This window comes from Pavona decussata, unplaced genomic scaffold (genome assembly GCF_977016875.1).
Source record: "Pavona decussata unplaced genomic scaffold, jaPavDecu1.1 SCAFFOLD_217, whole genome shotgun sequence".
Taxonomy (NCBI): domain Eukaryota; kingdom Metazoa; phylum Cnidaria; class Anthozoa; order Scleractinia; family Agariciidae; genus Pavona; species Pavona decussata.
The window spans coordinates 762,222-789,341 of record NW_028145622.1 but is presented as its reverse complement, the minus strand read 5'-3'; the positions used below and the strand labels follow the sequence as shown (position 1 = coordinate 789,341).

General features: G+C 38.7%; 1 protein-coding gene and 1 long non-coding RNA gene across 6 annotated transcripts in view; one reads left to right on the top strand and one right to left on the bottom strand.

Annotated features, from left to right (window-relative positions):
- Nucleotides 1–27,120, top strand: part of LOC146459712 (uncharacterized) — a 39,369-nt gene that overhangs the window by 6,697 nt on the left and 5,552 nt on the right. For 2 of the 5 annotated variants that reach the window (XM_085089140.1, XM_085089145.1), the window contains 18 exons: nt 153–253; nt 3,172–3,209; nt 4,998–5,234; nt 7,958–9,627; nt 12,447–12,486; nt 13,740–13,774; nt 15,096–15,141; nt 16,577–16,665; nt 17,578–17,620; nt 19,749–19,822; nt 21,542–21,581; nt 21,672–21,817; nt 22,822–22,852; nt 23,978–24,042; nt 25,003–25,063; nt 25,580–25,752; nt 26,427–26,457; nt 26,558–26,631. In XM_085089140.1, coding sequence (XP_084945266.1) covers nt 153–253; nt 3,172–3,209; nt 4,998–5,234; nt 7,958–9,627; nt 12,447–12,486; nt 13,740–13,774; nt 15,096–15,141; nt 16,577–16,665; nt 17,578–17,620; nt 19,749–19,822; nt 21,542–21,581; nt 21,672–21,817; nt 22,822–22,852; nt 23,978–24,042; nt 25,003–25,063; nt 25,580–25,752; nt 26,427–26,457; nt 26,558–26,631 — 2,994 coding nt within the window. Of the gene's footprint in view, nt 1–152; nt 254–3,171; nt 3,210–4,997; nt 5,235–7,957; nt 9,628–12,446; nt 12,487–13,739; nt 13,775–15,095; nt 15,142–16,576; nt 16,666–17,577; nt 17,621–19,748; nt 19,823–21,541; nt 21,582–21,671; nt 21,818–22,821; nt 22,853–23,977; nt 24,043–25,002; nt 25,064–25,579; nt 25,753–26,425; nt 26,458–26,557; nt 26,632–27,120 lie in introns of all 5 variants that reach the window. The other 3 variants (XM_085089143.1, XM_085089142.1, XM_085089141.1) reach the window with 3 other exon arrangements.
- Nucleotides 12,259–21,167, bottom strand: LOC146459713 (uncharacterized). Its single transcript, XR_014857854.1, has 3 exons — nt 21,046–21,167; nt 15,736–15,810; nt 12,259–12,362 (listed from the first exon to the last, which is right to left on the bottom strand). It is a non-coding gene; the product is annotated as an uncharacterized LOC146459713 (long non-coding RNA).

The window sequence follows — 27,120 nt, the reverse complement described above, 5'->3', positions numbered from 1 at the left end:
TTCGTTACACTCCCAGAGTGCTTGAACCACCTGTATCTTCTGCTTATGGTTTTTGAAGAAGGAAGCCAGGATTAATGAAAACCTGCAGCGTTGCGAGAACGCAAAGAGAAAAGAAAGGCAGCATTTACTCATCAATGTATTGTTTGTTTTAGGGTACGACTGAACAAGGCTTGGTAAGTATTTCGCACGTATCGTGTTGTGGCAAGTCTCTGGATGGACGTGTTGAAAATGGTGGCGATGTTGTTGAGCAAAGGTGAGCTGTGATACTTAGATGGTTACTGTGCTTTCTTATCCCAAGATCTCTCACAGATTTGACCTGTGTGAAATGGCGATAGTGAAGTGAGATGAAATATTGAAGTGTTAAAGCCATAATGAATGGTGAAATGGTGTTAGTGTTGGTTTGATTTTGAGACAAGGAAATTTTACACAGCACTATCACTAGAAATTCAAAGCTAAATGCTTTCTTGAGGTTCAGTCAGTCAGTCAGTCAGTCAGTCAGTCAGTCAGTCAGTCAGTCAGTCAGTCAGTCAGTCAGTCAGTCAATCAGTCAGTCTCTATTAGAAGGTATATATCTCGAGGAACTTAGAAGGATGAAAACCTTCAACGTGTGCCGCGCTATATAGAAAAAAGTGCTAAAAGCCAGGTTTTAGATCTGGCGAAAAAATTGTGGAAGCGCCTTCCCCACTGAACTAATGGAGGAGCACAGCACCTTGAGAAAGGTTTCCAAAAACAAATAAACAAACAAAACAAAACATGAAAAACGTTTATGAAAAAAAAAAAAAAGACAGCGAACAAAAAGACTGACTGACGTCCCACGGCAACACGAGATCCTCTTCAATCTGCCTTCATTGTAGTAACTTCTGACTAATTCGGTCCCTCGTTACTCAGTCATTAGAAATTGCCATAGTTGGCTGGCTGTAGAGTAGGATGGCTAGACGATATAGCACAAACGATTGAGGAGTCCCCTCTTTTCCCACCGTCCTATATTTTGCTGACTAAGCAGACGATATCTCCGATCGTCTACGGGGATACTCAGGGATAGCTCCTTCTCCCCTCCCCTCCCCTCCTCTTCCCCGAGAGCTTGCTCGCAGGCTAACTCAGGGATAAATTCGGGACTTTTGCGTTGGCCGGCGGTGATCATGAACTGAAGTATGACAGACTGGAATGTCGGTGATACGATCAGCTTGGTACGAAACCTCTGAAACACCAAGTCTCCAAAAAAGCTTAAGAAATCAAAATGGTGGATGGTTCTCTACCATGTTGACTTTTCTGCTTTCATTTACACGCGAGCCGAGGTTTGATGTTTCAAACCGAAGCTTAACCAACGATTGGGTTTGATTAACATTTTAATCAAAACATTGACGACGACGACTAAAAGCAGAAAAAAAATGAATCAAAGTCCACGTAGAGCGTCTTCACAAAACCTGTTTTAAGTAAGTGTTTCAGTTTCCAGCAAAGTGACATTTATACACATGTAGTCCATCCATAACTTTACTTAATGTAACATAAGCCTGGCGGTGTTTGGTTCAGTATTGGAAAAGCCAACGCTTTTCTATTCTCACTAAACCCTTTCTGTAAGAACGATCCCTGTCCTTACACTTTATTAGCGTGACCTTTTACAGTTCTTATATTGTCACGCAACGCGCAAACAACAAGTATCGTCAGACAAGTATTTGAGTGAGTTTCTGTGAGAACGACCGCTGTCTTTACAGTTTCGTTGCACCACGCAGCTTTCAGAACAGCTCACGTGATTGGCTAAAAAACAATGAATAAACGGTAGAAACGAGGGGTAATCAAAGATTATAGGATTGCGTTCGATATCTCAACATTTTATTAATTCAGTTATGGGGGACCTTTTCATGTTCTTCTCAATTTGACTTATTTCGTTGTATATGTTTTACAGCTTTCTGCGGTTTGCTTGATTGTTACTGAAATCGTCATCTTTACGAAATATTGGCAGATCATTCTCCAAAAATCAAAGTAATAGTAATAAAAATAAAAATTAAAAAAAAAAAAATAACTGCAGTTCCATTCTCTGCAAAGCCACCCGCTCCCCGGGGAAAATAACAACAACAACAACAACAACAACAAAACAAACAAACAAAAAAACACTCCAGTGTACAAGCTAAGCTAGCCAAGGGTATCGTGCCACAATTTCCATGGAAATATAGAACGAAACGAGACATAAAAAAAATAATGTGAATTGAAAAATCTTATTTTCCAGTACGAAAACACAAGTCACACAACCTCCCCAATTGCGTGACAAAAAAATAATACAAAACACTTGTCAGGAAAAGACCTTAGAAGGTCGTATACGCTCTAAGTCTTCTTCCAAGAAGGTGTTTCTAAAAATTTTGGTGAAAATTTCGCTACTATGAAGCCGTAGAGCGACTTAATTTGTATATTGAAACATGTTGACCTGAGATGTCAAACGCGTGTACAACTGTGATTTGATACAAGCACTAAAACTACCGGTATTATTTAAACCTCGTGAATTCGTAAGACGAAAATGCTACCGTAAAGCTCATCACCAATAAACCCGCTTACGTGGGTATTCGAGGAAGAGAGAAACGCAACCCTCTGAACTTGAGTTGAGACGAAGTCTCACGCGTACAAAATGATGAATTCCAAAAACAGAGCTAGAACGCGAGTCCACGGAACACCGAAAACGTGAGTGAGCGCATGGTTAAAAACGGGGCAACAGCATTACCACGTGACTTTCTGCGTGACTCTTGCTTGAAAACGAGGTAATTTTGTTTCTCGGAGGAACAGACAAAATGGCCGTTAATTTCGGTTTCCACAGCGTGGTAAAAAGTCTCCTTCCCATCCGTTGTTTGTGCTCGTCACGCAACTCACTCCCTCCCGCACCAACGTGACGAGCCCAAACGGAGGAGATTGCGTGGGAAGCTGCACAGGCCTCCCAACATAAAACTGGACTTGCGGTCTCTTCTTGTCAACCGTAACAATGGAACGTGACCTTGAAAATAGAGCTCCATTTTATACAGGTCCAGCGAAATTAGCGATTCTAAAGAGCTATGGACTATTTGGTAGTTTTTTTTTTAGCGTTACCTATTACCGTTACGTCACAGCATCACGCAACGCGTAGATACCAATTGTCGCCAGCTACTGGCATATTTGAGCGAGGTACTAACGTCACTCTTTGCTTGACAGAAATCAACGAGAAGCTGAGGAACACAGTGTGGTTATAGGTAAGGATTAAAAAGTGATGATCGAATCAGTTTTATCGTGCGGGCTTTCCTTTGTTATTACACTCTCTTTTTATAAGAACATTGAAGCTGAGATCACAGGCAGCTCAAGCTCGAGTCACTAGAGAGCATGTTATAATAAATCACTAGTGGGACGATAACCTTTGAGTGCAAGCGGTATTGGGTTACAGGCAGCCGTTAAGAATTTAAACGCGTTATAAGACTTTGTATGGGGAATAAAATGTCTTCGATTCCGAAGCTTAAATAATGCTAAATTTTAACTTTCATTCAGTAAAATGAATAAAATTGACTTATCTCTGGTGTATTCTTGTGCGTTTGGGGCTTATTTTACCGTTTCTGCCGTTCTTTGAAATCAATTTCATTCCCTTCATAAGCGAGCTTGGGCTGCCTCTGCTGACATTAACTAAAATTTAAAGTGCCCCTAACCCTTCAATTTGTTTTCTTTTGGTAGATTTCCATATCTTTCAAGAACTCATTTTCGAAAAAATTATTATTAGAATTATTGAATCCTTTTTATTTTACGAGCGCTAAAAGTTACTGAAATTTTTAAATTTTTGCGCGCTTTAAGCCCCGCTGGACAAATTTTTCTCTCGTGGGCTCATTAGGAACGAACCAATGAGAAGCGTCCGATATTTGACACTTTCGCTGTGACGTAAGAAAAGGACACCAGAAGGATTCAGAAGGAATCTTTTGCATGCTGATTCCTTTCTCTACATTTCGAGAGTTGCTGCATCCAAAAACCGCACATTTTTCAACCATTTTCTTTGTTTACAATTGAAGCATTACGGCGAATCTTCAGATATTGCTTTTTGATAGGTGTCTTGAACGCCTGCTTAGATTTATTGAAATACTATAACAAGTAACTTAAGAAGTAAGACTTTTTCAGGCTCAAATTGCCAAAAAAAAAAAAAAGAGCGTTTAGCCTCAGCTGCAAAATAAGACGAATGTAGTCAGTTGATTTCGCGTGGGAACACGGTGTTCTCTTCTCTGGAGACTGTAAAAGTTCTCTTAATCGTTCTTCTCTTTGATTTCCTTTATCTTTTAAAAATCGCAAAAACTAATGTGCTTGTTCCTGTTTTCTCCAAAAATTGTGTCAACTGTTGTGACAAATAGTTTACAAAGCTCAAGTGGAAACGAGTCGGAATAAAATGGGGATCCACCAGTTTGTAGTTCGATTTATCTAAAGAGGTTCCAAGTCGTCGTCTTTAATTTAATAGAGAGTTTAAGCAGTTTCTACTGCAGCCGCAACGAGAACATCACAAAAAAAAAACAAAAAAAACAAAACAAAAAAAAAAAAACAAAACAAAACAACAACAACAACAAAAAAACCCAATAGGATTTAATGAGAAAAGCAACGGCCCTGCACGTGCGTTATAAATTTTGGTACATTTCTTAGCCGTCCTCGGCAAAACAATAACATGAAATGACCAAATTAAAGGTCTTGTTGAGAGCATGAGCACACGATGGTGATTTTTTTTTTATTTTCTGTTCTGAACTTATATTTTCAGGTGACATTTTCGTTGGTGTTGCCATCGTGGTAGCTTAAAAGTTCTTCTTAAAAGTTGTTATCATGTAAATTGTTTTCCTTGTGGATAATTCATATAGCTTCCCGCTTTTCGCCTCCAAACATTCTCACAATTCTTTGGAAAAGACGCCTTACGTCTTCGGAAACAAAACCTATCACCCCGGCAAGGGTAATTTATGCAACACGAGCGTTAATTATTCAGTTCGTCAATAATTAATTTTATGATTTTGTTCGTCTTTCGACAGCTGACAACACGAATTACAGCGAGGAAGGAGAACCGCCGTTCGTAAGACACGAACGCCACTCCATCTTCGAACACATCAACAGTAACTTTCGCCCGGCTGTTATTCGTTCTCAAAATAATGTTTGCTCGAACGTTCCAAGCGAAAATGGAATTCACAAAACCACGAGTGAGATGGCAATATCTTCCCACGCTAGTTGTTTACCTGTGGAAGGAAATATACGGAGCATTGAACCGTCGCGTAAGTTGGTTTCATTTTCCGATATTCTGTGCTTTTTAGCGTTTTTGTTTTTGTTTTGTTTTGTTTTGTTTTCGTACCCTCTGAGAATACAAAAGTATCAAGTTCCACAGAGTAGCTAAAATTTCCATCTCAGCGTTTGCTGAAAATTAAATACAAGCAACACTGTCTATTGTTTACGTAATGTTTAAAACACGAGCAGCAGTGTTTTATCGGGATTTAAAACCACGAGGCACAACCGAGTTGTTTTAGACCCAATAAAACACGTGCTGCGAGTTTTTTTGAACGGTTTCAAAGACATTCCTGGAAAAGCGTGTGTCAAGAGAATCATAACAATGATGCTTTTGTGAACGTTAGAAATAAGCATACGAGAAAAACATTAAACACCGCATACTAATAAGGAGGAGGTTTCATCGGGTTTTAAAACCACTGCACGAGATGTTTTATCGACCATTTGATAGGTCAGTGGGCTTATGAAGTATTAATGAGTTTTTGAAAAATTTCTAAAATTTCCACAAATCTTGGAGTCATTTTCGAAAGGTAGGAGTCAAATTTTGTCTTGAAAAATATGTAAAAACGATAAGAAAAATGATAAAGATCGGAAGGTCTTAGGTTCGACTCCTGATAGGAGTACTCGGATTTTTTTCCGAGTATGCCTGTGTTACTTACTGAATAATACATCATTCTCAAAGATTTGTTGTTTTAAACTTACAAAAGAATTTTCTAATTCATTGTTAACTTCCCAAATTACCGGCAGTATTTTTAAGGAAAACAGATGTCTACTTTAGAAACACAACAATAAGAAATAAGCGGAAAGCACGCAATGTTAACCCAAAATACATGACCCCTCCAGCGACACTCTTGGTCATTTTATAAGGGCGATTGCGTCGAAATAATTTGAACGCAAGCGAATCCCATGATACGGGCACAATAGGCCAATTTTTTAAGCCGATCACGGCGCCAGCGATTTCGTCACTCGTCGGTGTCCGCCATTTTGAAAACTCACGTGATAAAATGACGCAGTCTGATTACCTTATTACATTAACAATGAACGATGACAACGCGACGAAAATTTACGTTACACTAAATTAACGCGAATTTTTCAAACGTTGGGTTTACATGCATTAACTTAACGCGAATTTTACGATAAGCATCTTGCTTTATTTACTGCGATTTTCATAATTCTGCAAACTCGCACTTTACATTTCTGAATGCCAAACTGCGTTTTGGCTTCCGTCAATAAAGCCTTCCAAGACAAGTGCACGGATGTTTCTAAGTTTTTTTTAAAGCCAAAAATTTGGTTTTGAAGCCACCTAGACCCTATCAATTCAAAAGATAGTGACTCTAAAGAGCCAATAGAGGGGTCATGAACTAATAAGGTTTTGTAATGAAATAAAGGTGTTAAAATAACAATCTTGTAAATAGCGTGCATGAAATTTACATCGACATTTATTAAGATACATTAAATTAACGCGAATTTTGAAAAATCGGGTTTATAAAGTGCATTCTTCATTTCCTATAATACGGTAATCCAGTTTGTTGGTGACGAGCGTATAGAATCGTAGAAACGAATAGGGGAATTTAGTCGCCAATATCTAACATGCTAGGAATAGCAGTAGACCTGTACTTCTTAAAAGCTTTATTTTTACTGAACTCATAACCTGAAGCTGCATTTTTTAGGGCTGGGAACATTGTTCATCGTTCTTTTGTCCTCTCGACCCAGAAATGGGCGATTTTATACGTCTTTTGGCGATCGACAAAAATTCTCATCGCAGTATTGAGAACACCTAGTGCTTTTTGCCGACCGGCCCAATCGTTGTGTACAATAGATTTGAGTGTCGTTAGCTATAGTGAAGTCATTTGGTTTAATTTGGAGTAAAATATTACTTTAATTTGAATGATCACAGTTTAGAGATATGATCCACGGACTCAAGTTAGTTAGAACCACGTTGTGGGTCATAATAAACTGCACCACAAGAAACTACAGTAACTCTTACTTGTATGGCCACTATTTAATAATAATAAATTATTTAATAAATCATTACTAGCGCTATTTACAAATGCAGATCAGTTGCGCTTTACAATCAAAAATACTAATGACAACGTCTCTAATTCTAATAACGGATATTAAAATGTCAATCAATACTAATATAAGACTCAAAAGTTAGAACCATGTCGTACAGCGTAATAAGGAAAGTACTGTTCAGTAGCTTTTATGTCACATAAATTCATGATTTCATCTAATGTTAGACCCTCCTTGTATAGTGTTATAAACAGTACCACAAGAAAGCACTGCTTAGTAGCTCTCTATTGAATGGTCTTAAGAGTTTCATCTACAGAGTTAAATGTTATAACCGCATTGTACAGCGTAATAAACAACATCACAGGAAAGTACAGTTTACGTTTATACCCTTCCAGCCACTGACTAGTGGTGTAGCAGGATTTATAGGTCTACTTGTTGCAGTATCACGAGATTAAAGTAGTAGTAGGCCATTCAAATGAAAGCTGCCTATTAATTCTTTCCTGTGGTCCTGTTTATTGCGCTGTACAAGGTGGTTTCATTTTGGAGTTTAGAAGTAAAATTTGTAAGTGTGGCCATCGGAATGAAAGCTTGTGGTCCTCAACTTAGTATCAAATTCGGAATCAACTTGACATGGTTAATTACTGGGCAATGGCCTCCAACCGAATGTGTTTAATTTATTGTTTGTTCCTTTTTTTGTTTGTAGGTAACAGCGTAGACGACGACAGTGTATTTGAACGTGTGAGGATTAACTCGTACATCGACAGCTTAGCAAAACAACAAACATTCCAAAAAGAAGGAAACAGGGGGTTTCCCTTCTCTGAGAAACTGCGGCTACTAACTACAATAAACAAAGAAACCGGAATTAAAATGCCCGCCACTGTACAGTCTTTAAGAACAGGCTATGACGGTGTCACTTCCGGTCGTTCATTTCAACAGCTTGCGCCAGTGAGCGCGCCGCAATCACGATCAGCGGCAAATGCAGTTGCAGCGAGAATTGTTAATGGTCAGCTTCAGTCTCTCGGAGCGCAAGTGATTACTCAGCCAGAGTCATCCCAGGTGGAATCAAACGTAATATTTCCGTTCGTGACGCCGATAAACTACGCAAGCTCAGTTTCATCGTCTGCAACAATGAATAATTCAAGTCGAAATCAGGAAACAGTGTCTGGGTGTAACGTTATCGATGGAAGCCCAGCTGTAAAGAATAACGGAGTGATGGATACGAATTCGGTCATTATTCAATCACATGCGGTGGCAAAACTTAAACGTATCGCGGCGGAAAGACCCAACGGAGAGCATGCGCAAACGAACTTGGTAACAACTCGCTTAGTTGGGCCTTTTATCGGTACCGGTCCTCCACCGCCAAATTCCTACATCGCTGCTGTCAGAACTGCGCATGCTCAGCCCTTAACGAACGGTTTGCAGCCATCTGCTTACCCGCCACAATTACAAGACGTACGTTCGTCTCTCGATGGACATTCAGCTTCTTCAGGATTTCAGCTAGTGTTACCAGTTCTAAACCCCGGGAGAATTCCACCGTCTTCTGTGGTGAACCGAATAATTTTGCCCCCGCCAACGCCTTTGGAGGGGAGCACATTGTCCACAGAAAAACAACTCAACCTGGTTTGTGGGGAAAGACTTGTAGCGTCGCCTGACTTACAAGACAGAGTATTTCGTCCCGTCTCACCCGCCAACAGCCGGTTATACACGAGCACTTCTCCGCGCGTAAGTCGTGAACGTGTTCAATTTCAACCGCCGAGTTCACCGTTACGCGTCCAGCGGTCAATATTCACACGAAAAACTGATTTTGACAGAAGGGGCTCTGTGGAGGAGGAGCTCGCAGATCAGTCTTATGAATGTGCCTTGCGCGAATCGGCAAACAGCCCCGATATTGAAAGATACTTGCGGTGTGAGTCGCCTCTCACCGTCCTGAGATCGCCGAGTTCGAAATCAAGTAATTCTTCACGCGAAAGTATTTCCACGGAATCAGCTGATGATCATGTTGATTGTTCAGTGCTATGCAATGGCGAACCTGAAAAAATTGACATTCCGAGCACCTCTCCGGAACAATGTGATGAAGAGTGTTCTGCGCCCAAAACACCTGAAATTACAGATACGGGTGAAAGTGACGAGAGGTCGGAGGGCTCCAAAAGAAAATTTAACAGTGCTATGGTACGTCGTCTTGAGCCCAGGCTTCCCTCGCCAGTGCGTGAACGAAGCGTGGGGGACTTGTACCGAGACCCGAGCGAGTTGACGCGCGAGGAAAGAGCGCTTCAAAGAGCGATGATGCAGTTTAGTGAAATGGAGATGAAGGATAAAGCGAAAGAAAATAAAAAGAAGGACTCGTTTAAGAGACGCCTTAGAAAGCGTGGCAAGGTAATGTATTATGCCCCGTGCTGTAGTAGTGATTTATATTGATTATTTTGCCAGATAGTCCTTGGCGGCTTTGAATACATTCACTTTGTCGTTGTTAAGATAAGTTGTTGCCGTTCAGTTTTATGGGTTAAGTAATCATCGTCATAATAGGGAGCTTTGTCAACGACAACGGCGTCGGCAACGAAAACGTCGAGAAAGCAATAGGCTTAATAACCAAAACAACAACTCTGAACGTGCATTACACTTTTTGGTACATTATTTTCACGTCACTCCATGACTAGGACGTGAAATTTCCTGATGGCACGTTATATGGAGGCTGGAAACACACGGCGACGGATTTTTCTTTCTCTCTCTAAACTTGGGTGCGGTTTTCGAAAATTCAACTCCAGGAATTTTCACCTACATTTGACATTTAAAGCGAGTTGGAATAATCGCGACGACATTTGAAAAAAACGCGAATTCATTTTAATATACGTTTTCGTTGCCGTCGCCGTCATCGTTGCTAAAGCTCTCTAATCTGTATTTATACACGTTATCGTGCATAAGCTTTGTTTCACTCGAATTTTAGTGTAGCTTTTAAAAGGATGTGCTCGTATCCTGGAAGGTAAGAAAAAGAAAACCAGAACAAACGGAAAAGCAATATATATATAAATGATAAAATGTACGTCATTGAACTGATATTAAATATAGAACATACTTATACGACGATGCAAACTTCTTTACCTTACGCTTGAAAATGTATAGGATCTCGGACATTTTAGTATAATTAATCGGGTAGCTGATTCTAAGAGGAAGCGCCTTGGTATCGTGTCATATCAAATAATCTTCTTGGAAGCCTTAAAGGAAACTAAAGGAACTGTTACATTAGCCAATTTCTCTTGCAACTTGTCTCGTAATTTCGTTGTCATTGCAACACAAGTTGTAAGAAACGTTTCGTAGTGTAACAAGCCCTAAAATGAACTTGCCTAGCAATGCTTTTGTCGCAATCTCCATTGCACAAAGTAGAACTGACTTATACTTTTTGCAACCATTGGGGCAACAAAAAAATTGAGAGACATGCGAATTTTAAGGCAAGTTACACTAGGCAACGATCTGAACAATTTTGTGTCGCAACGGCGCAACAAAATTGTGAGGCAAGTTGCAAGAAAAATTGCCTAGTGTAACAGCGACTTAAACACAAATGAAACTACACTAATTATACTAATTAAAACTATAACAACCTATTCTACTAAGTTGGTGTATCAAGGATTTCACGCTCACTATGTTGGACATTACAAAAACAAATCCGAGGCGACATACATATAATACCTCCTCTCCTTGTTTTACCTGCGTTAAATCGGCGAACATGCTACTTTTAATATGATTTATTCGATAATGATTCACATCTTCACATCTTGATCCATTAATCATGGAAAGATAAATCCGATAATTGCAATTTCAAGCCCTATAAGTACAGGTTCTCCCTTTACTTTTTTCTGCTATTTTTTTGAGTCGGAAAAGCTGGACAGGAAGAACTTTTTAGAAGGACTCTTAAAAAAAAGGTTCACAGTAAACTATGCACTCTTTGCCAGTTTTTTCGCCTAACGCGCCATTTGCATTGAAAAATCCCTCTTTTGCCCTCCCCTTCAAGACCACCTCGTTGATGTGTTGGTGAACAGAACGAAATACAGTAGAAAACACGCTAACTAGAACTCAGTTGACTCGAAGTCCTCGCTGCCTAGACCACAATCCAATTTCCCCTGGATTCGACCCCATTTCTTTAGTCATTTACTATCAGCTCACTCGAACTCGGTTAGCTTGAACTCCCCGCTTACTCGAATTAATTTTGCTTTCCCCTGACTGAAGTGTTAACCGATAACTCGAACTCTGCTTTAAAGGCGGTGGTCTGAAAACCTCGAAATGTCAGAACATACCTGGTTGACAGGTCGAAATCTTAAATCTTAATGGATAACGCGATGGTAATGCAAGGAATCATTCTTGACTAGATCTTAGCCTTTGTTTTTTCCTTAATATGTTCTTAAAATTTTGGCTTAAATTTTTAAACCAAACGTTCTTATCAAAAGGCCCTTATAAAACACGATATTTTATTTAACAATTATCCTGCGAAATCGCGCAAGTGACTTAGGCCTTGTTGGCTAAAGTCAGGGGATATTCCGCAAGATTGAGCAGGATAATTGTTTTATTATTCAACACTTTGATAACAAAGCACGGTTTTGCTGCAGAAAAGCTGAAGACGATCTCTATTTTGCCATTTCCCACCCCCCCCCCCCCCCGACTCACAAAGGTACGTATATCACAGGATATCTGTGGTGTACCATGACCTTATTTGGGCAGTGTTACAGATTGCTGAATAAGAATAATTATTATCAGGATACTTGGAATATTAAACGCTAACTCGAACTGTCTTTTGTTTCAACTGGGAGTTCAAGTTCTACTGTATAACAACTTGAGAAGTGCCCAGAAATGCACGCTAATAAGATTCATGAAATGTATGATAGACATCACAAGGTGTCCCCTAATCTTAATTCTCACTAACACACACACCCACAATTCTGCCAAACATGAAATCAGCCTGTTTTATGTGAAGCAAATAAATAATAATAAAAATAAAATAAATAAATGGGAATTTCAGACTATCTAGCAGTCTTGATAAGACTCGGATAGTTTGCTGGGAAAATTAGCAGCGACCACATTATCGAGGTTTCACTCTGCATGTGATGAGTTGCTTTCTGTACCTAAAAGTAATAGAAATCATGCTAATAATTTGTATTTCGGGTATAGGTCTGTAATTCCTTTTTATTTATGTTTTTGTTTTGTAGGACAAAACGAATACAGTGTTAAATGGTAACAAACAGTCAGGTGAAATCATCATACAATTTAGTCTTAATATATTTTTACGCTGTTTTAGTTCAAAGTAAAAACGCCATTTTATATAACATTTGATAAGTTAGTGTAAAGTTTATGGACAAAAGCGTTCAAAATATCACTCAGTTGGTTAAGAAACTGAGGTTTAGTTAAGAAACTAACAAACAGTCAGGTAAAATCATCACACAATTTAGTCTTTATTTATTTTTACGCTGTTTTAGTTCAAAGTAAAAACGCCATTTTATATAACATTTGATAAGTTAGTGTACAGTTTATGGACAAAAGCGTTCAAAATATCACTCAGTTGGTTAAGAAACTGAGGACCTGTAAACCACTTTTGTGATGTTGGCATCCTCATAAAAGATTACCCTCATTCGCTGCAAAGTATGTAATAGTATGACAAAGATTAAATAGAAGAAAGATCCTCGCAGCTAGTACGCAACTTAAGAAGTTGCGAAAAGAAAGCCTGAAAAATATTCAGGCTTGAATGGGATTCGAACCCATGAACTCCGCGATGCCGGTGCAGTGCTCCACCAACTGAGCTATCAAGCCAACTGGGAGCTGGTCATATTGCGAGTTCGTAATACACCTGTGAATGATGAATAAATATGACAAAGGAGAACATGTTTATAAAAGGACTAATAACGCTAAGATCCTACAGTCAGTGTTGCAGGTCGTTAGAAGTTCAATTGCTTGGCCGGCTGTTGGTTACTACTATATCTGAGTGGTTCCCTTTTACAAAGTGACCGTTTAAAACGGGTCAATACAATAGAAACAACTTGTTAGGACTTAAAAAAGGTTGAACGCGACCGGTTAATAGAGGTGACTCTTTGACAGAATACAAAATTAAGGTAATCAAGGGATTAATTTTCGGGGCTTTGACAACTGACCGCTTAATAGAGGGTGACCTCCTGATACAGGTTCGACTGTAGTTCAAGCAGCTACTCTAATTAAGTTTTCTTTTACTATACCGTTAACATCCTAGGCTGAGTTGTTCGAAGCATGGTTAGCGCTAACCACTGGTTAAGAGGTATGAAAACGTATAGGTTGTCATGGTATTTAACCCGGGCTAGCGCTAACCATGCTTCGAGCAACTGGGCACTGGATGCTGATTTTCAGCAACAAAACTAAGAGAAATGTTTGTTGTGTTATCCTACTTTGTACTTTTTTTTTTTGCTTATTTTTTTTAATCGTTTGTTTGCTTTTAACAAATGTATGTGTATATTGTTTTTGTTTTAAATTTGCAGCAACCAAAGTCTGGTTGAAAAAATTTAAACGGAAAGTAAGTACCGGACTGCAAGTCGACACGTTTTATTCACATTTAGTCCAACATTTAAAACGTATATAAATTCTTGAGAAACCCAACATTCATTCACTGAAGAAGTCCATGCTTTGTCTCAATGAAACGGCAGAGAAGTTAAGAACACTGACATTCAGTTTGAGGCATGAGCAGTTTATTGATTGATCATGTGATTTCGATTGAGCATGTGATCGACAGACTGCGCGTCTCTGTTCATTGACGCGTGACAATTTGAAATAAACAAACAAAATTGACTTTTTCAGACACTTCTTGTTTTTCTCTGGTTATCACCTGAGTAATTATACTAAAACAATTTTTTAAATAATCTCAAGAAGCAATTAATGCAAAGAATGATAAACTGAGGGTGCGTTCGATTGATCCTATTCCAGAATACGAACACGTGCAGTAAAGACAAGAAATCCATCAGTATCGTGTATTGATGAAAGTTTGCAGAAATATCTTCCTTAATTTACTTAAAAAGAGAAATGTAAAAGGTATTCCGCTTATTCTTATTCCGGAATACGGTCAATGGAAAGCGACGTTAGTAAAGTAAGAAAATACCGTCGAAGGGCATAAATTTTTAGACTTCAAAGCTAAAATACTCAGTTTCTACAACACTTTATTGTAACACTTCTAATGATAGCATTGATTTCTTCACCAACCAACCCAAGGAACTAAATTTATGAAAATTGTTTGGGAGGGCGGCCGTTTCCCTTTTTCTTTGCAAATCTCTCAATGTCTGAAATATGAACGATGTTTTACTTTACAGCTTTGGAAACCAAGACCCCCCAACGTTCTATGATAGCATTTATTTCCGATATTAAACACCAGGTGGTTTCTAAAACTTTGCGCTTTAATCTAGCAAAATAGAGACATTAAATTCGTGGAAACAATGTCTTAATTCTCAATTTTATTCCAAAAAGTGGAATGAGTTATACGTACAAAAGATTGGGAATGATTATCGCCTACTTTCGTTTTGAAATTTCCCGCGCGGCGCCATTTTGGTTTTTATGACGTCATAGGGTTGCCGTTATTGTCAGGAAGCAGAACTCCTGTTGTATAAGTGAGCAACTGTATGACGTCATGAAATCCAAAATGGCGGCGCACAGAAAATTTGTAGGGCAATAATAAAATCCAATTTAGCGTCGTTAGAATGTTAAACCAAGCTTTTAAATGTTGGAATTTGTTTAAAGATTACCAGGTGGTGCCAGATGATTCCCAGTACTTATGCCCAACATTTCTAAGCAAATGCGTATCACTTGATTAACTTTTTTCTTGATTTGTGTAAATTAATATTTTGCAGCGACTATGGTTTTCTCAGAGGCGAAGTATAACGATCAAACAACAAGGTACCGCAAAGGATAACTTTAACGTTATAATTAAAATACAGAGTACTTCCATGTTAAGAATTTCTGGCTTAACCGCGAACGACCCTATATGGCGAACAATTTCGTGGAACTGGTCCCAGTTGTTCGAAAGCTGATTAATGCTAATCACGATCAAGGTTTCCATCTCGCTCGTCAAAACTGTTTGTAGAAGCTTCCTTTATGCTGAACGTAAAGAAAAGACCAAGTCAAAACTGTATGGCAAAAATATTAGTAGAATCTTTATGGATTACTTATATAAACCTTAATCATAGTTCACATTAATCGTTGGCTTAATCTTGCTTTGAACAACTGGGCCTTGGAAGTAGGTTGTTTTACATTTCAGTACTTAGTGACCTGGCCTTTCAGTGGGACCGAGGCTGGAGTTTACTTCGTTTTGATGCAATCCTCACTGCCTTTTGTTTGTAAATGCCAACTAGTTAGAATAATAGTAACACAATTTACGGTGTGATAATCAGTGAGGTTTGTATCAAAACAGTCAACCTCGCTTCGACTTGAAGGCCAGATGACTAAGCTTACAGCTGTAAAATGGGCTTACCGACAAATTACTTATCACACCTACTATTGTGTTGCGCGGTCAAATAATGTTGATACCTTGGCCTGCAGTCTGCCAAATACGTTTATTCCTGGGCTCTAAAACGAATTGCAAAACGGAATTAAGAACAGGGCTTATATGTATCTCTCGTTCTAAAAGCGAATTGCAAAACGGAGTGAAGAATAGTTTAATTTGTATTGCTTGTCGCAAAAACGAACTCCAGAACTGAACAACCAAATATGTATTCCTGGTTGTCAAAGCGAACTGTTTAGCTAGTTTCATATTCAGCTACTACTGGACTGTGGCTCATTTCTTGTTTAGTTGCTAAATGAGTGCAGATCGCGGACCACGAGTTTCAGAATAATTAAATATTTCGTACCAATGGTCGGGTATACTGACGTTTCTCCAACTTCTAAACGACAATCTGTACTAGATAGAACACATTAAAAATGGACTGATATTTAGAATCAGGCTTGACAAGTGAAGTTGAAATATGATTTTTGGTGTCTCGGTATCTTCTTAGTTTTTTTGTGATTTCTCTGTTAAGACCGATGAATCAATGTGTGAATTGTGCTTCGACCAAACATGTTGTTCTCTTTCCTTTGATCAGAATATAAATTTATTTTCTTTGATATTCTGTCATATGGATTGATATGTATTGATATTGATGGTTTGCATGTGACGTCATGGCGGCCATGTTGGTGGACAGGAACAATGACATTTTTCTCCTCCGAGAGTCAACTTCCATTTTTATGCAAACTTTGTGAACAATTTTTTTTTGTTTTGTCCACCAACATGGCGGCGATGCAAACCACCTATTCGGCATATAAATTTATTTTTGTTACATTAACATTGTTTCTGCAGTACAAGAAAACAACTCGACAGTGAAAAACAGCGACGATCAACATACGAGGCCCCTCAAGAGGAAGAGGCTGAACTCATCACACGACATTGTAAGGCTTTGTCGTTGCTTTTGACTTTGTTGTTATCATGGCATGATTTAGGTGTGCAATGCTGTGTTTAATTAACATGGTAGTCAAGTGTATTTAAGTCGTCATTTTTATTCAATTTACACAAATACGTTTAATATTAGAATAATTTTTTCAATCTGAATTACACATACCAGTGTAATAACTATTATTAAAAACTGGATCATTACATGATGTATTCCAGAAATTTGATTGACGTAGCGACCATGTTGTATATGAGCCATTATACCATGCCCGAGAAATAGCGACCATTAAATTGTCTTGTGGTTGATCTTGCAAAGCGAAATCAGCAAGGTCTAGGAATATTTCTTGATTGTTTTTAATAAAACAACTATTCCACTCACGCTTGTTGGATATGAGGTGATTACAGCCAACTCGCCGCTACGCTCCTCGTTGGCTATCTATCATCTCATATCCAACGCGCGCTCGTGGGATTCGTAGCAAAAATCAAAATAATTGACAATTATCATTAGAGATATATAGAGAAAAAAAGTGAAAAGTGAAAAAGAATAGGAAGGAAGAAAAATAGTTAAAATACAATGTTAATGACTTAAAAATGAATGTGATTGCAACCGTCAATCATAGAAAATCGTAGAATTTGTTATAGTTTAACGAAATCTAGAAAAAAAAAAGGAGTAATTCGCTTGTTGTTAATTCGTAATGAATTCCAGGGATTGGTACTATTGTAACAAAGATAACAAATACCATTTAAACTGTGCACGATGTCTGAAAAGCTAAACACAGGTTCTCCTACTTGCCTGAAATCGACTGGGCTATAGAGTTCATAATTTACTATGGTTTTTATCCGATAACGTGAACAACCAACCCCTTGGCCATTAAAACTCAACCAACTGCTTTTGTCGTTCGTTCCTTTAGCAAGAAGAAGCTCCCAAAAGAAGACGGAAGTCCGTTGACACAGGTATTTTTTTGTTGCTGTTTCTGTTTGCTTAGAATATTTTCGCCGACGTGCTGTTACAAATTTCAGGGGAACCCAGCGGATCGTTTCGGTAAAGTATCTGTTCGGAAGACCCTTAATCCCATACAATTTTCTAAAGGGAATTATTTTCACCTCGAACTTTTGTGATATGGGAAATTCAAGGCCTGGTGTTTTCGGGTTGAAAAAATCAGGCCCGCAGCAGGGAGGGCTTTAGCCCCCCCCCCCCCCCCCCCCAGAATTTTTGGAAGTTAAAAAGCAACGTGCCCAAAAATATATAATTAAAACAAATTAATGTTGAATTCTGACGCTGCAAGTGCCTTTTCACAACCTTTAATAGTCTGTTTACTACCTGTCAGTTTCCTTCGCTAACAGGCACTTCTATTTTGTGAATCGGAAATAAGAATCAAAATGGACTGAAATCAACCAATCTGAAGCCTTGAAAGCTATCGAAATAAACTACTTGTTTTCTAAGACATCCGCTCCTTTTAAGCAATACAAATGTCCTTAGTTTATAACAATTTAGTGTTCCCGCGTTGTCACACAAAAAAGCCACACAATTATGTCCTCAAGACCAGAGAAAAAAAATTCTCCTGCAGTCGGATTCTTACTGCCCGATTCCAAATTTAAAAAGAGAAAGAAAAATTTGTCGAAAACCTGTCTGTGACAATTGTACAGCAAATGGCGGTCACGTTTACGTTGCTGCAAAAATAGACTAAACTGACTAATCGATAACTTACTCACAGCTGGGAGAAAGTGTATTGTCGTTGACAAAACTGTTGCGTGTGAACTACTTTGTTGTCGACGACTTTTATTTTTCACCGTTTGTAGTCGATTGATTCACACACGACGAGATGTCTTGACATTGATGACAGTTTGCTACGACGACAACGAGAACGTCGGAAAACAATAGTTTTAATTAGCAAAACAATGGCTCTACACGTGCGTTATATACTTTTTTTATATTTCTATGTTGTCCGCTGCAAAACGACCAATTGAGTAACTTATCGCAAGCCAGGTTGAGTAACTTATCGCAAGCCAGGTGTCAGTGGCGTCGTCGTCCCCTCTGCTTAAGGTCCCTATCTTAAGCAAAGACGACAGGGACGACAGCGAGAACGCCACAAAACGAAGCGTTTTACCTACATGTACGTTGTTGTACAGTCCTTTGCCGTCCTCAGCAAAACAACGTGAAATGACCAAATTCAAGGTTTTATGGAGAACGCGAGCACAGAGCATTGAAGTTTTCCTTCTCTTTCTTTAGTTAAACGCCGCTGCTATCAATTTGGCTCCTGGATAGTTCGTCCACATCAAACAAACTAGAATACTCGTGAAGTACCTTAAACAACAAGTTATATTTTGGTGTGACGTTTTCGTTAGGGTTTCCGTCGTCTTTTCTTATGTTCCCTACTGACATTGTATTAGAACCTTGCAATGGACCCTTCTCCAAAATGGCGGCAACAGATTTGAATGAGTTAAAATTGAACTGAATGAAATACTGATACCAGCGCTGAAAAGAGCACCTTTACTTCAGTAACCTTGCAACGTTTCAGCATATTAGGTGCTATATCAGGTTAGGAACTGTAAGATGAAATTTAACAAATTTACAGACGTTTGTATGACTAGGGGTATACGTCATACCCCCAGTCATACAAACGTCTGTAAATTTTTCATCTTTCAACTTACATTTTCTCAGCGGATATTACACCTGATATGCTGAAACTTTGCAGGGTTATTAAAGTAAAAGTGCTCTTTTTAGTGCTTGTATACGTTTTTAATTTTAACTTATTTGAATTTTCGGCCGCCATTTTGGAGAAGGGTCTCTTACATGACCATTTCCCATAATAAAGTGACTACGTTCATGCTCCATCTTTGTTTACTGTGACCGAGTGTTTTCTTTATCTTGCTTTCAGTTTATTGCTTTTTCGACTGAAAATTTAAGACTGTTTTCTAAGTTTTTCTCCTGACACTCCACACTGGCTAGCATATTGTTAGTCATATGCTGCTTGTCAGTGTTGCGTTACGTCAACATGGCGTGACTATTTTAAATATTAACTCAAACTAGTTATTACCCGTTCATGTAATTAATATTTTATGATCGTCGTTTCTGTCACAGGCAAACGTGCTGTCGTCGCCAAACCAAGGGATGCAACTCAAACAACAGATGTTTTAGTGAGTCGCAGGAACACGGTAATGTATCATGGATATAATTGTCATATTCTTCTCCTGCTTTCCTTGTTTTTATTGGTAAAATAGTGTTATTGCTTTTAGTTTACAACGTGTAATGCAAATCAGTTTAACAGCTGCCGCTTATGTCGCTTACCATGTGGAAATATCTTCAGCAATTGCAGCCGAGTTGTTTGTACTTTTGAATGCGCACGTAAAATGCTGATTATTGTGAATGAGATGTTGCTTTACGATCACCTATGCTACAGAAATCTCCAAATCGATAATACTTAAATCCATAGTAAATCGATTGTAAATCGATCAAGGTCGGGCGATATTCAAGACATGGCCGCGGAACACTAACGACAAGATACAGTGTTTGTTAGATACAGTGAGTATTTCGGGTGAGGTCTTCACCAGTTGACGACGCCAGATGGTTCGGCAAGTCAAATAATGAATAGTAAATAGACCAAAATTGGTGGGTGATTTTTGAGATGCAATAGAGCATTAACTGCGGGAAGTGTGGTGTTGTTCGAGATGCGGAACTGGGGAAAGTGTGGTGTTGTTGAGATGCAATAGAGCATAAACTGCGGAAAGTGTGGTGTTGTTCGAGTAGTGGGAATGAATTATCGCTTGACGAATTCGGGAAGTTGATAATAAATGTACCGAAGCAGACGAGAAAAAAATTGACAAACGGATGTCTTAAATAAATCAGCAAACACTTAGCATTGCATGAACATAACGGATGCTGGCGAAATCAAGAAATCGTTATTAGATCGGCCATTGTCGGTTTAAGTCGAATGACGTTCGAGATACGATGGACCATGAAATGTTGAGCGATAATCTTTAAACGGTTAATGTGTGTAGAATTTGCAAGAAATATCCAGATATTTCTTGCAAAAGAGAAGGCCAGACGGAATGAAACAGTCACCAATAATCCTAGATTAAACCTAACGTTTCTTTTTTTGTGTACTTCCGTTGTGTGAAAACTCGAATCTGTTAATCCTTAAGAGTTTGTGAGCGCTTGAAGGGTCTTTTGCTTATCAGTGACTCGATCGAGGATGAAGAGGTGGTTTCTCAACCCAGTCAAATTTACCATCCTTCTCAACACACCACGAAAACGAAGCCTGCAAAGTACAAGAGATAGTGCTCTCATCGATCGTTCACTAACTGCTTGTAACAATTCTCTCAGGCACTTTCACAAACATGAAGCAATATGAAATTATTGAAGCAAGAGGAAGACATACCTTTAAAGTTACTATTTCTTCTTTCTCCTTAAAAGAATTGAAAACGCTTGTCATCTCAACTCGTAACAAGAATTCCTCTTTGGAAAAAAAAAAAAAAAAAAGTCTGAAACCAACGCTTTTCGCTTGCGACTGACAACTTTTCTTCGTGACATAACAAAGGAATATTAAGCGCGCGGGGTAAAAATCAACCAATCAGGCTCCTTGTTAGCTTACGTAATGTCCAATTGCGAGCGTGTGCAGGGTTTTGAATTTTCTTGTGCGACGTTCATTTGTTGACGAAGAGCACCTCAAAGATTTAAAAAAGTAAGACTAGACGCTGAAATCGAGGCCAACTCGCACTAAAATCACAACTGGTTTAAGCGCGCTATTTGATTGTGCATCGCTATCGCGAGGAAATCTTAGTAGAAATTGCAAGAGGGGTCCTTAATGAAGCGTTTGCGTCATCTGCCAACAATGTTTACAAATTAATTATTGTGTTTGTTTGCGTTTTTCTAAGGATACTAAACCGGCTAAAGTGAGAAGAGATTCCAGTGACAGTAAGTTTTGTTTGATGCCAGTTTCACCTTTGTTTTCTGCGTGTTTTATTTGTTTGAACAAAAATCAGTCAAAAGCTTTTTCTTGTTTAGCTCGTAGCCCAAAGAAAACTAAAAAGGAAAATGTCGCAGAAACTATTTCATGTAAGAGAGCTTTGAACCCTGACGACTTTGACATGGAGAAGAGGTTAGTCAAGCGAGCCAGAGTAGAGATTGAACCACTCCAAGTGAAGAGACAGGTCAGTTGAAGAAGTGCTACTTGACGTACTTCCTTAATGATAAAAGTCGAAGGTAGCCACCCCCACCCCTGAAAGTTAAGTCTTCTAGTTTTCATATGATAGCCACAATCGCTGAGTTCTGCCTTTTTTTTGTCATTGCCGTAGCGATGATTTAGATGATGGAAATTCCTTGTTAATTATTGTTCCTTCACAGAAGAAACCATCAGTCAAAGTAGTGAACCCGCCGATAGTAACCTCTTCAGGGATAACCGTCTTTCATCAACCTCATCTTAGCAAGGAACATCAAAGAATGTAACGATTAGGGGAAATGATTGAACATCGTAAAGAATTTTGTTTGAGGACAAAGCATTTCTTCAACACTTTCTTGAGTTAACATACGATTATAATGTACGATTCGATCTCACTCATCCAATTTTGTAAACATTGGCATGTCCGAACGTTAAATGTTTGCGCGGCAAGCTAAGCCCTGCTAAGAGATATATACTCATACACTCATTTTAGTGTATAATTGGTCATATGAATGACTTTTATTCTTTTTTAAATTTTTTTTTTCATTGTGCTTGAAAAGAGCTCTGATGTACTTCGAAATACTCCCTTTCTTTTAATCGCAATTGAATTGTAAATAGGTTTTTAATAGTTCGTTTTTTCTACTTTTAACTTGTAAATATCAATTTTGCTTGGAATATTTTAATAAAGAGATGTATATTTATTTATATCAAACACTCGAAATAGCGTTTCATCTGATTTCCAAACACCTCTAACTTGGTTAAAAAAGAAAAGGAAAAAAGAAGAACTCGGTTTGCGCCTTGTTTTTCTCCCACATCTCGGTGTTTGGAAATTGGATGAAACACTCTTCCTTGTGTTTCATATATTACATCCAGCCCGATCCGTCGGCATTAATTTATAATAGCTCACGTTTGCTCGTGAGGTCATCATTTTTTGTCTTGCTTTTAACGTTTCCTTTGGTTTCTTAAACATCGTGTTTCCTCGTCCTTCCTCAACAGGATATTATTCCAAACAAGAGCTCTGGTTGTGGTAAGTTCCCACATTAATTCATTCTGTTGTTTAACTGCAAGTCGGTGGCCTTATACATGCAGAATGTCGCCCATGTTACAACCCAACTGCTATTTGTCCCCGCGGTGTAAACAAAAGTTCACGTTACTTGAACTATTTTGCTATTTGTTTAACTTGTACAATGTCGCCAAACTAACTTGTGGAAACAGCGTTGAAGTTAAGGCAGAAAATTAAAGATTAACCGTAATGTGCTCACGTTCTCCACAAAACCTTGAACTTGATCATGTACCAAAATTTATAACGCACGTCCGGGGACCTCGGTTTTCTTATTGTAAACGACAATGTTTTCTGACTTGCTCGCTGCCTTCGCTGCAGTAGCTACTTGAGGGGCAGTGTCACCTATTTTTAGGGTCACTATGAAAAACCAAAAACGTATTTGTTTCAATGGAAGCGTTAAAATAATGGTCGAGTTTCGTTGACAATAACCCTACTTGTGTACAGTAACTACTATCAATTGTCTGCCTAGGGATGGCTAGGATTGAAGTGGATTGCAACTTGAAAAAAAAATTGGCCAACCCTTCAAGTTCTTCCTGTGTATTTTAGAGAAGTCGCTAAATACTGATCACAGTTTTTTCTTTGTAGGAGAAAAACCTTAATATTTTTTTCCCGGTGTTGTAAGAGCAATTTCATGTTACAAACCAAGTTCTTTGTAAAATATATGTGCATTTTTGATCAAAATACAGCAAAATTGCCGTGACAGGCCTCTTTAAACTTTGTTCAACCGTCTTCATTAGAGGGGAAGCCGAGGCGGCAGCGTGGCTGAATGGTTAGGGTGTCCAGATTCCATATAGTCACCCAACCCTCCATATAGTCACCCTTGCCTTACCATGAAGTATATGCCATCCAGAGGTCCCGGGTTCAAGTCCCGCGCTAACCACTTACTAAAGTTGTTGCTTGGAATCCACGAATTGACCTCATCGGCTACGCTTTGTAAATAGCCAGGTAGTCCGCCTTTTGCCAGCTTGGATTCTAAATTTATTTTCTGTCTGGAATATTTGTTTCATTATCCCTGAAGAGACACATACCCGCGGCCGCCAGTTGGTCGGCGATGGGATAATTAAGTTATTATCATTTTATTTTTTTCAGCAAAAGCAGATAAATCCCACCGCGTCAGGACGTATATGCTTGTGACAGCTTATCAAGGATTTAGGGTAAATGATATTTTTGTGAAAAAGAACTATAACAACTCTAAGCAGCGCTTTCACAGCTTTACAATGTAGTCAACTCTTTAGTGCTGCATCGTAGCATGTGTGTAAACTTAGCTCAAGGTCCATGCAACAGTATACACCAATTAATACCAAACGCATGCACATTACAAAATATGCCAAAAGTTCTGAAAGTTTGCTTTTCGTCTTTAAAGCTGACTCGTTTGAGCATCACGGATCCTTAGATGGATCTGCTTACACGGATGCCTGGCTAAATATCTCAGTTGTAGAATAACACGTGCCGTACGTTGCTTTTATCGCATGGAGAACTTTTACATAATTGATATGTTTGGAGAGTAGGCGTTTAATGGCTCAACTGAAGTGGCAACAGGCAGGTGTTCCGCCTGATAGTGGGTTTAGTTTATTAAGTTTATGGTATGTGGCTAAGTCTGATGTTTACGTTGTGATTGTCCATTTGTACTTTTTTTTTGTCTGTTTTATTTGTATATGCTCAACGTTGTACGTTGTTTCAATTATTTACTTGTTAGGTAACGAGTATATATTTTGTGTGTGTGTTGTGCAACATTAAGATTTTTATTTCCAACATCAAATAAAATTTCAAGAAATAATTACTTCCTCTGGTTCCTCGTCTGACCTCTGTTTGCTTGACTGTGTCCATATTGGAGGACGCTCCCTTTTTTGATAATAGCACACCATGCAGATCTATCCCCGGATGTTCCCAGTTGTTCTTCTAATAGGCCAAGGGACTAATCATAGAATCGTTGTATGTCATTTCTTCCGCCGGAGTGTAATGTAGAGGGCTCGGGCTATATGAAAGAACTATTCCAACCCTCTCATTTGAGTTCTCAATCTACACCGAGTAATGAACTTCAAATTGTCTGAGCTTGCTGTCTCTTGGAAATGTGGTTTTACTTCTTTACTAAATGAGTTTAGTATTTTTCGTAGGACTTCAAGCCAATAGTTCTCGAATCCCGAACGCGAGGAAAATGCAAGTCGAAAGATGAAGGTACGGTTTTGTTCAAGTAATCGATAACCTATAGCAATAGGATTCGTTCAGGGAATTGAACTGTATCTTCTCTTCTGTTGAGCTCTGTTAATTCTGCAAATACCATCGCGGGTTGCCTCATCAATCACCGTAAATGTAGAGAATGTATAAATGATGGTGAAATTATATTTCACTTTCATTTGTTTAGAATTCTCGACTACATTGCGACCTCACAGAAGGACGAGCTCCCAGATGGCTTATAGCTCAGTTGTACTGTCCCATAGGTCACGGGCTCGAATCCCGTTCATGCCTGTCTGGGAAAATTTCCTTCCTTCCTTCCTTCCTTCCTTCCTTCCTTCCTTCCTTCCTTCCTTCCTTCCTTCCTTCCTTCCTTCCTTCCTTCCTTCCTTCCTTCCCTCCCTCCCTCCCTCCCTCCCTCCCACCCTCCCTCCCTTCCTTCCTTCCTTTCTTCCTTACTTTTGATCGTCAGTGATCTTACAGCAATTTATCATTTTTTATCATTGTAAATATTTTCAGAGGAGCAAGAGAAGCCTGCCAAACCATCAGAGTTCCCTTTGCTTGTGGTGGAAAGCGTGAATTCAAAGCCTGTTAAGAACAGCGTTATTGCCGAAAATGAAGAAGTTCAACACTTTGTGGAGAATTGCTTGAAGGCGCGTGGCAAATGGCAGTTGGATGAGGCCATGGAAGAGGTCAGACATTCAATTTTCATGATTCCTTAATGCTAAATTACAAATTCACATCACAGTTGTCGCCTGTTTAAGAATTTCGGCTTAGATAAACCTGTTGATGAAGAATATTAGGCGATGGGCGCGGAACTAATAGTCGGTCGCTCCTCAAGATGAAAACTATACAAGAATTAAAACAGGGAAATACGAAGCTAACAAGAAACGTCTACAAATCCAACCTTGCATGGCATAAAAAGAACAAACCTGTCACATTCTGTCGTGTAGGAACTTGTCAGAAATGTCGGTGATTTAAAAAGAGGAGATTCGTGTAAAAATTTGTAGAATTTCTCTTAAAGTGTGATATCCAATGAAACACGAGGAGATATGGCTTGCTTTGGTTTATTATGTTTAAATATACAAATCATTCTAGTTTAAAAGTCTCTGATGATTTTCCGAAGATGTTTTTTTAATCATTTCCCAAAGGTTTGCATTGTTTGCCAATTCTTACCAAAAAAGATGAGATTGTTTTGCTCTGTTTACTTGATGTCAACAATTTCAAGGGTTAAAATTGGGGTTGTTATAACGCCTGTTAAGTTGATTCTTTTTGTCTCGGAAGAGAAAATCGTTATAAAAAGATGATTCAGTTCTTTCTGTAGCTCAAGCTCAAATCTTCTTATTCATTTTTTTTTTTTCACCAGCAGGAAGTAAATGATGACGATTCACTTAAAGGTACCACAAAACTTGTTTTGGCTAACTGAAGAGGTGATATTTTGTCTCAGCTTCTTATTCGTTTGTTTTTCTTTCTCACGTCCTTGTGCTCTGTTTCCAGAAGCCCGGAAGCTAAATGTAAATCGTAACACAGGGGAAACTATCCTACACAAAGCGGCCAGACTAGGATATCATGTAAGTTTGTTATTTTATAACTATTTATTAGAAAGTTTAAATTCAACCTTTTTCACTTACCAGTCTCTGGGGCCGTGAGGGATGACCTTGGTTCTATTTATAGGCTACAGAAGTCAGGATCAGCATTTAGAACGTAATAAACAGCACTGCAGCAAACCAAAACCCCTTTCCTTTTGTTTGACTGTTAGCGGGTTTAAACAAGAAGTTACGCTATAAAAGGGCAAGCCTCTCCTCCATTTCACACCTTTCTGAGCGTGAGATGCAAATTTAGACGCCGTTCGGTCATGACAAGTTCTAGCTTGTTCAACAGGGTTTATTCTGAAAACTAAAGCAATTTTAACGGTTATGGCTGTAGAAAAAGACACATGTTGTTTGTCTGTTGTTGACGCTTTGATGGCTGATTGTCAATCGAAGGTGAGAATGGCCAGGCCAGGCCCGTTTTATACGGGAACTTCCTAATTAAGATTTTACCCATTTAATCAAATATTA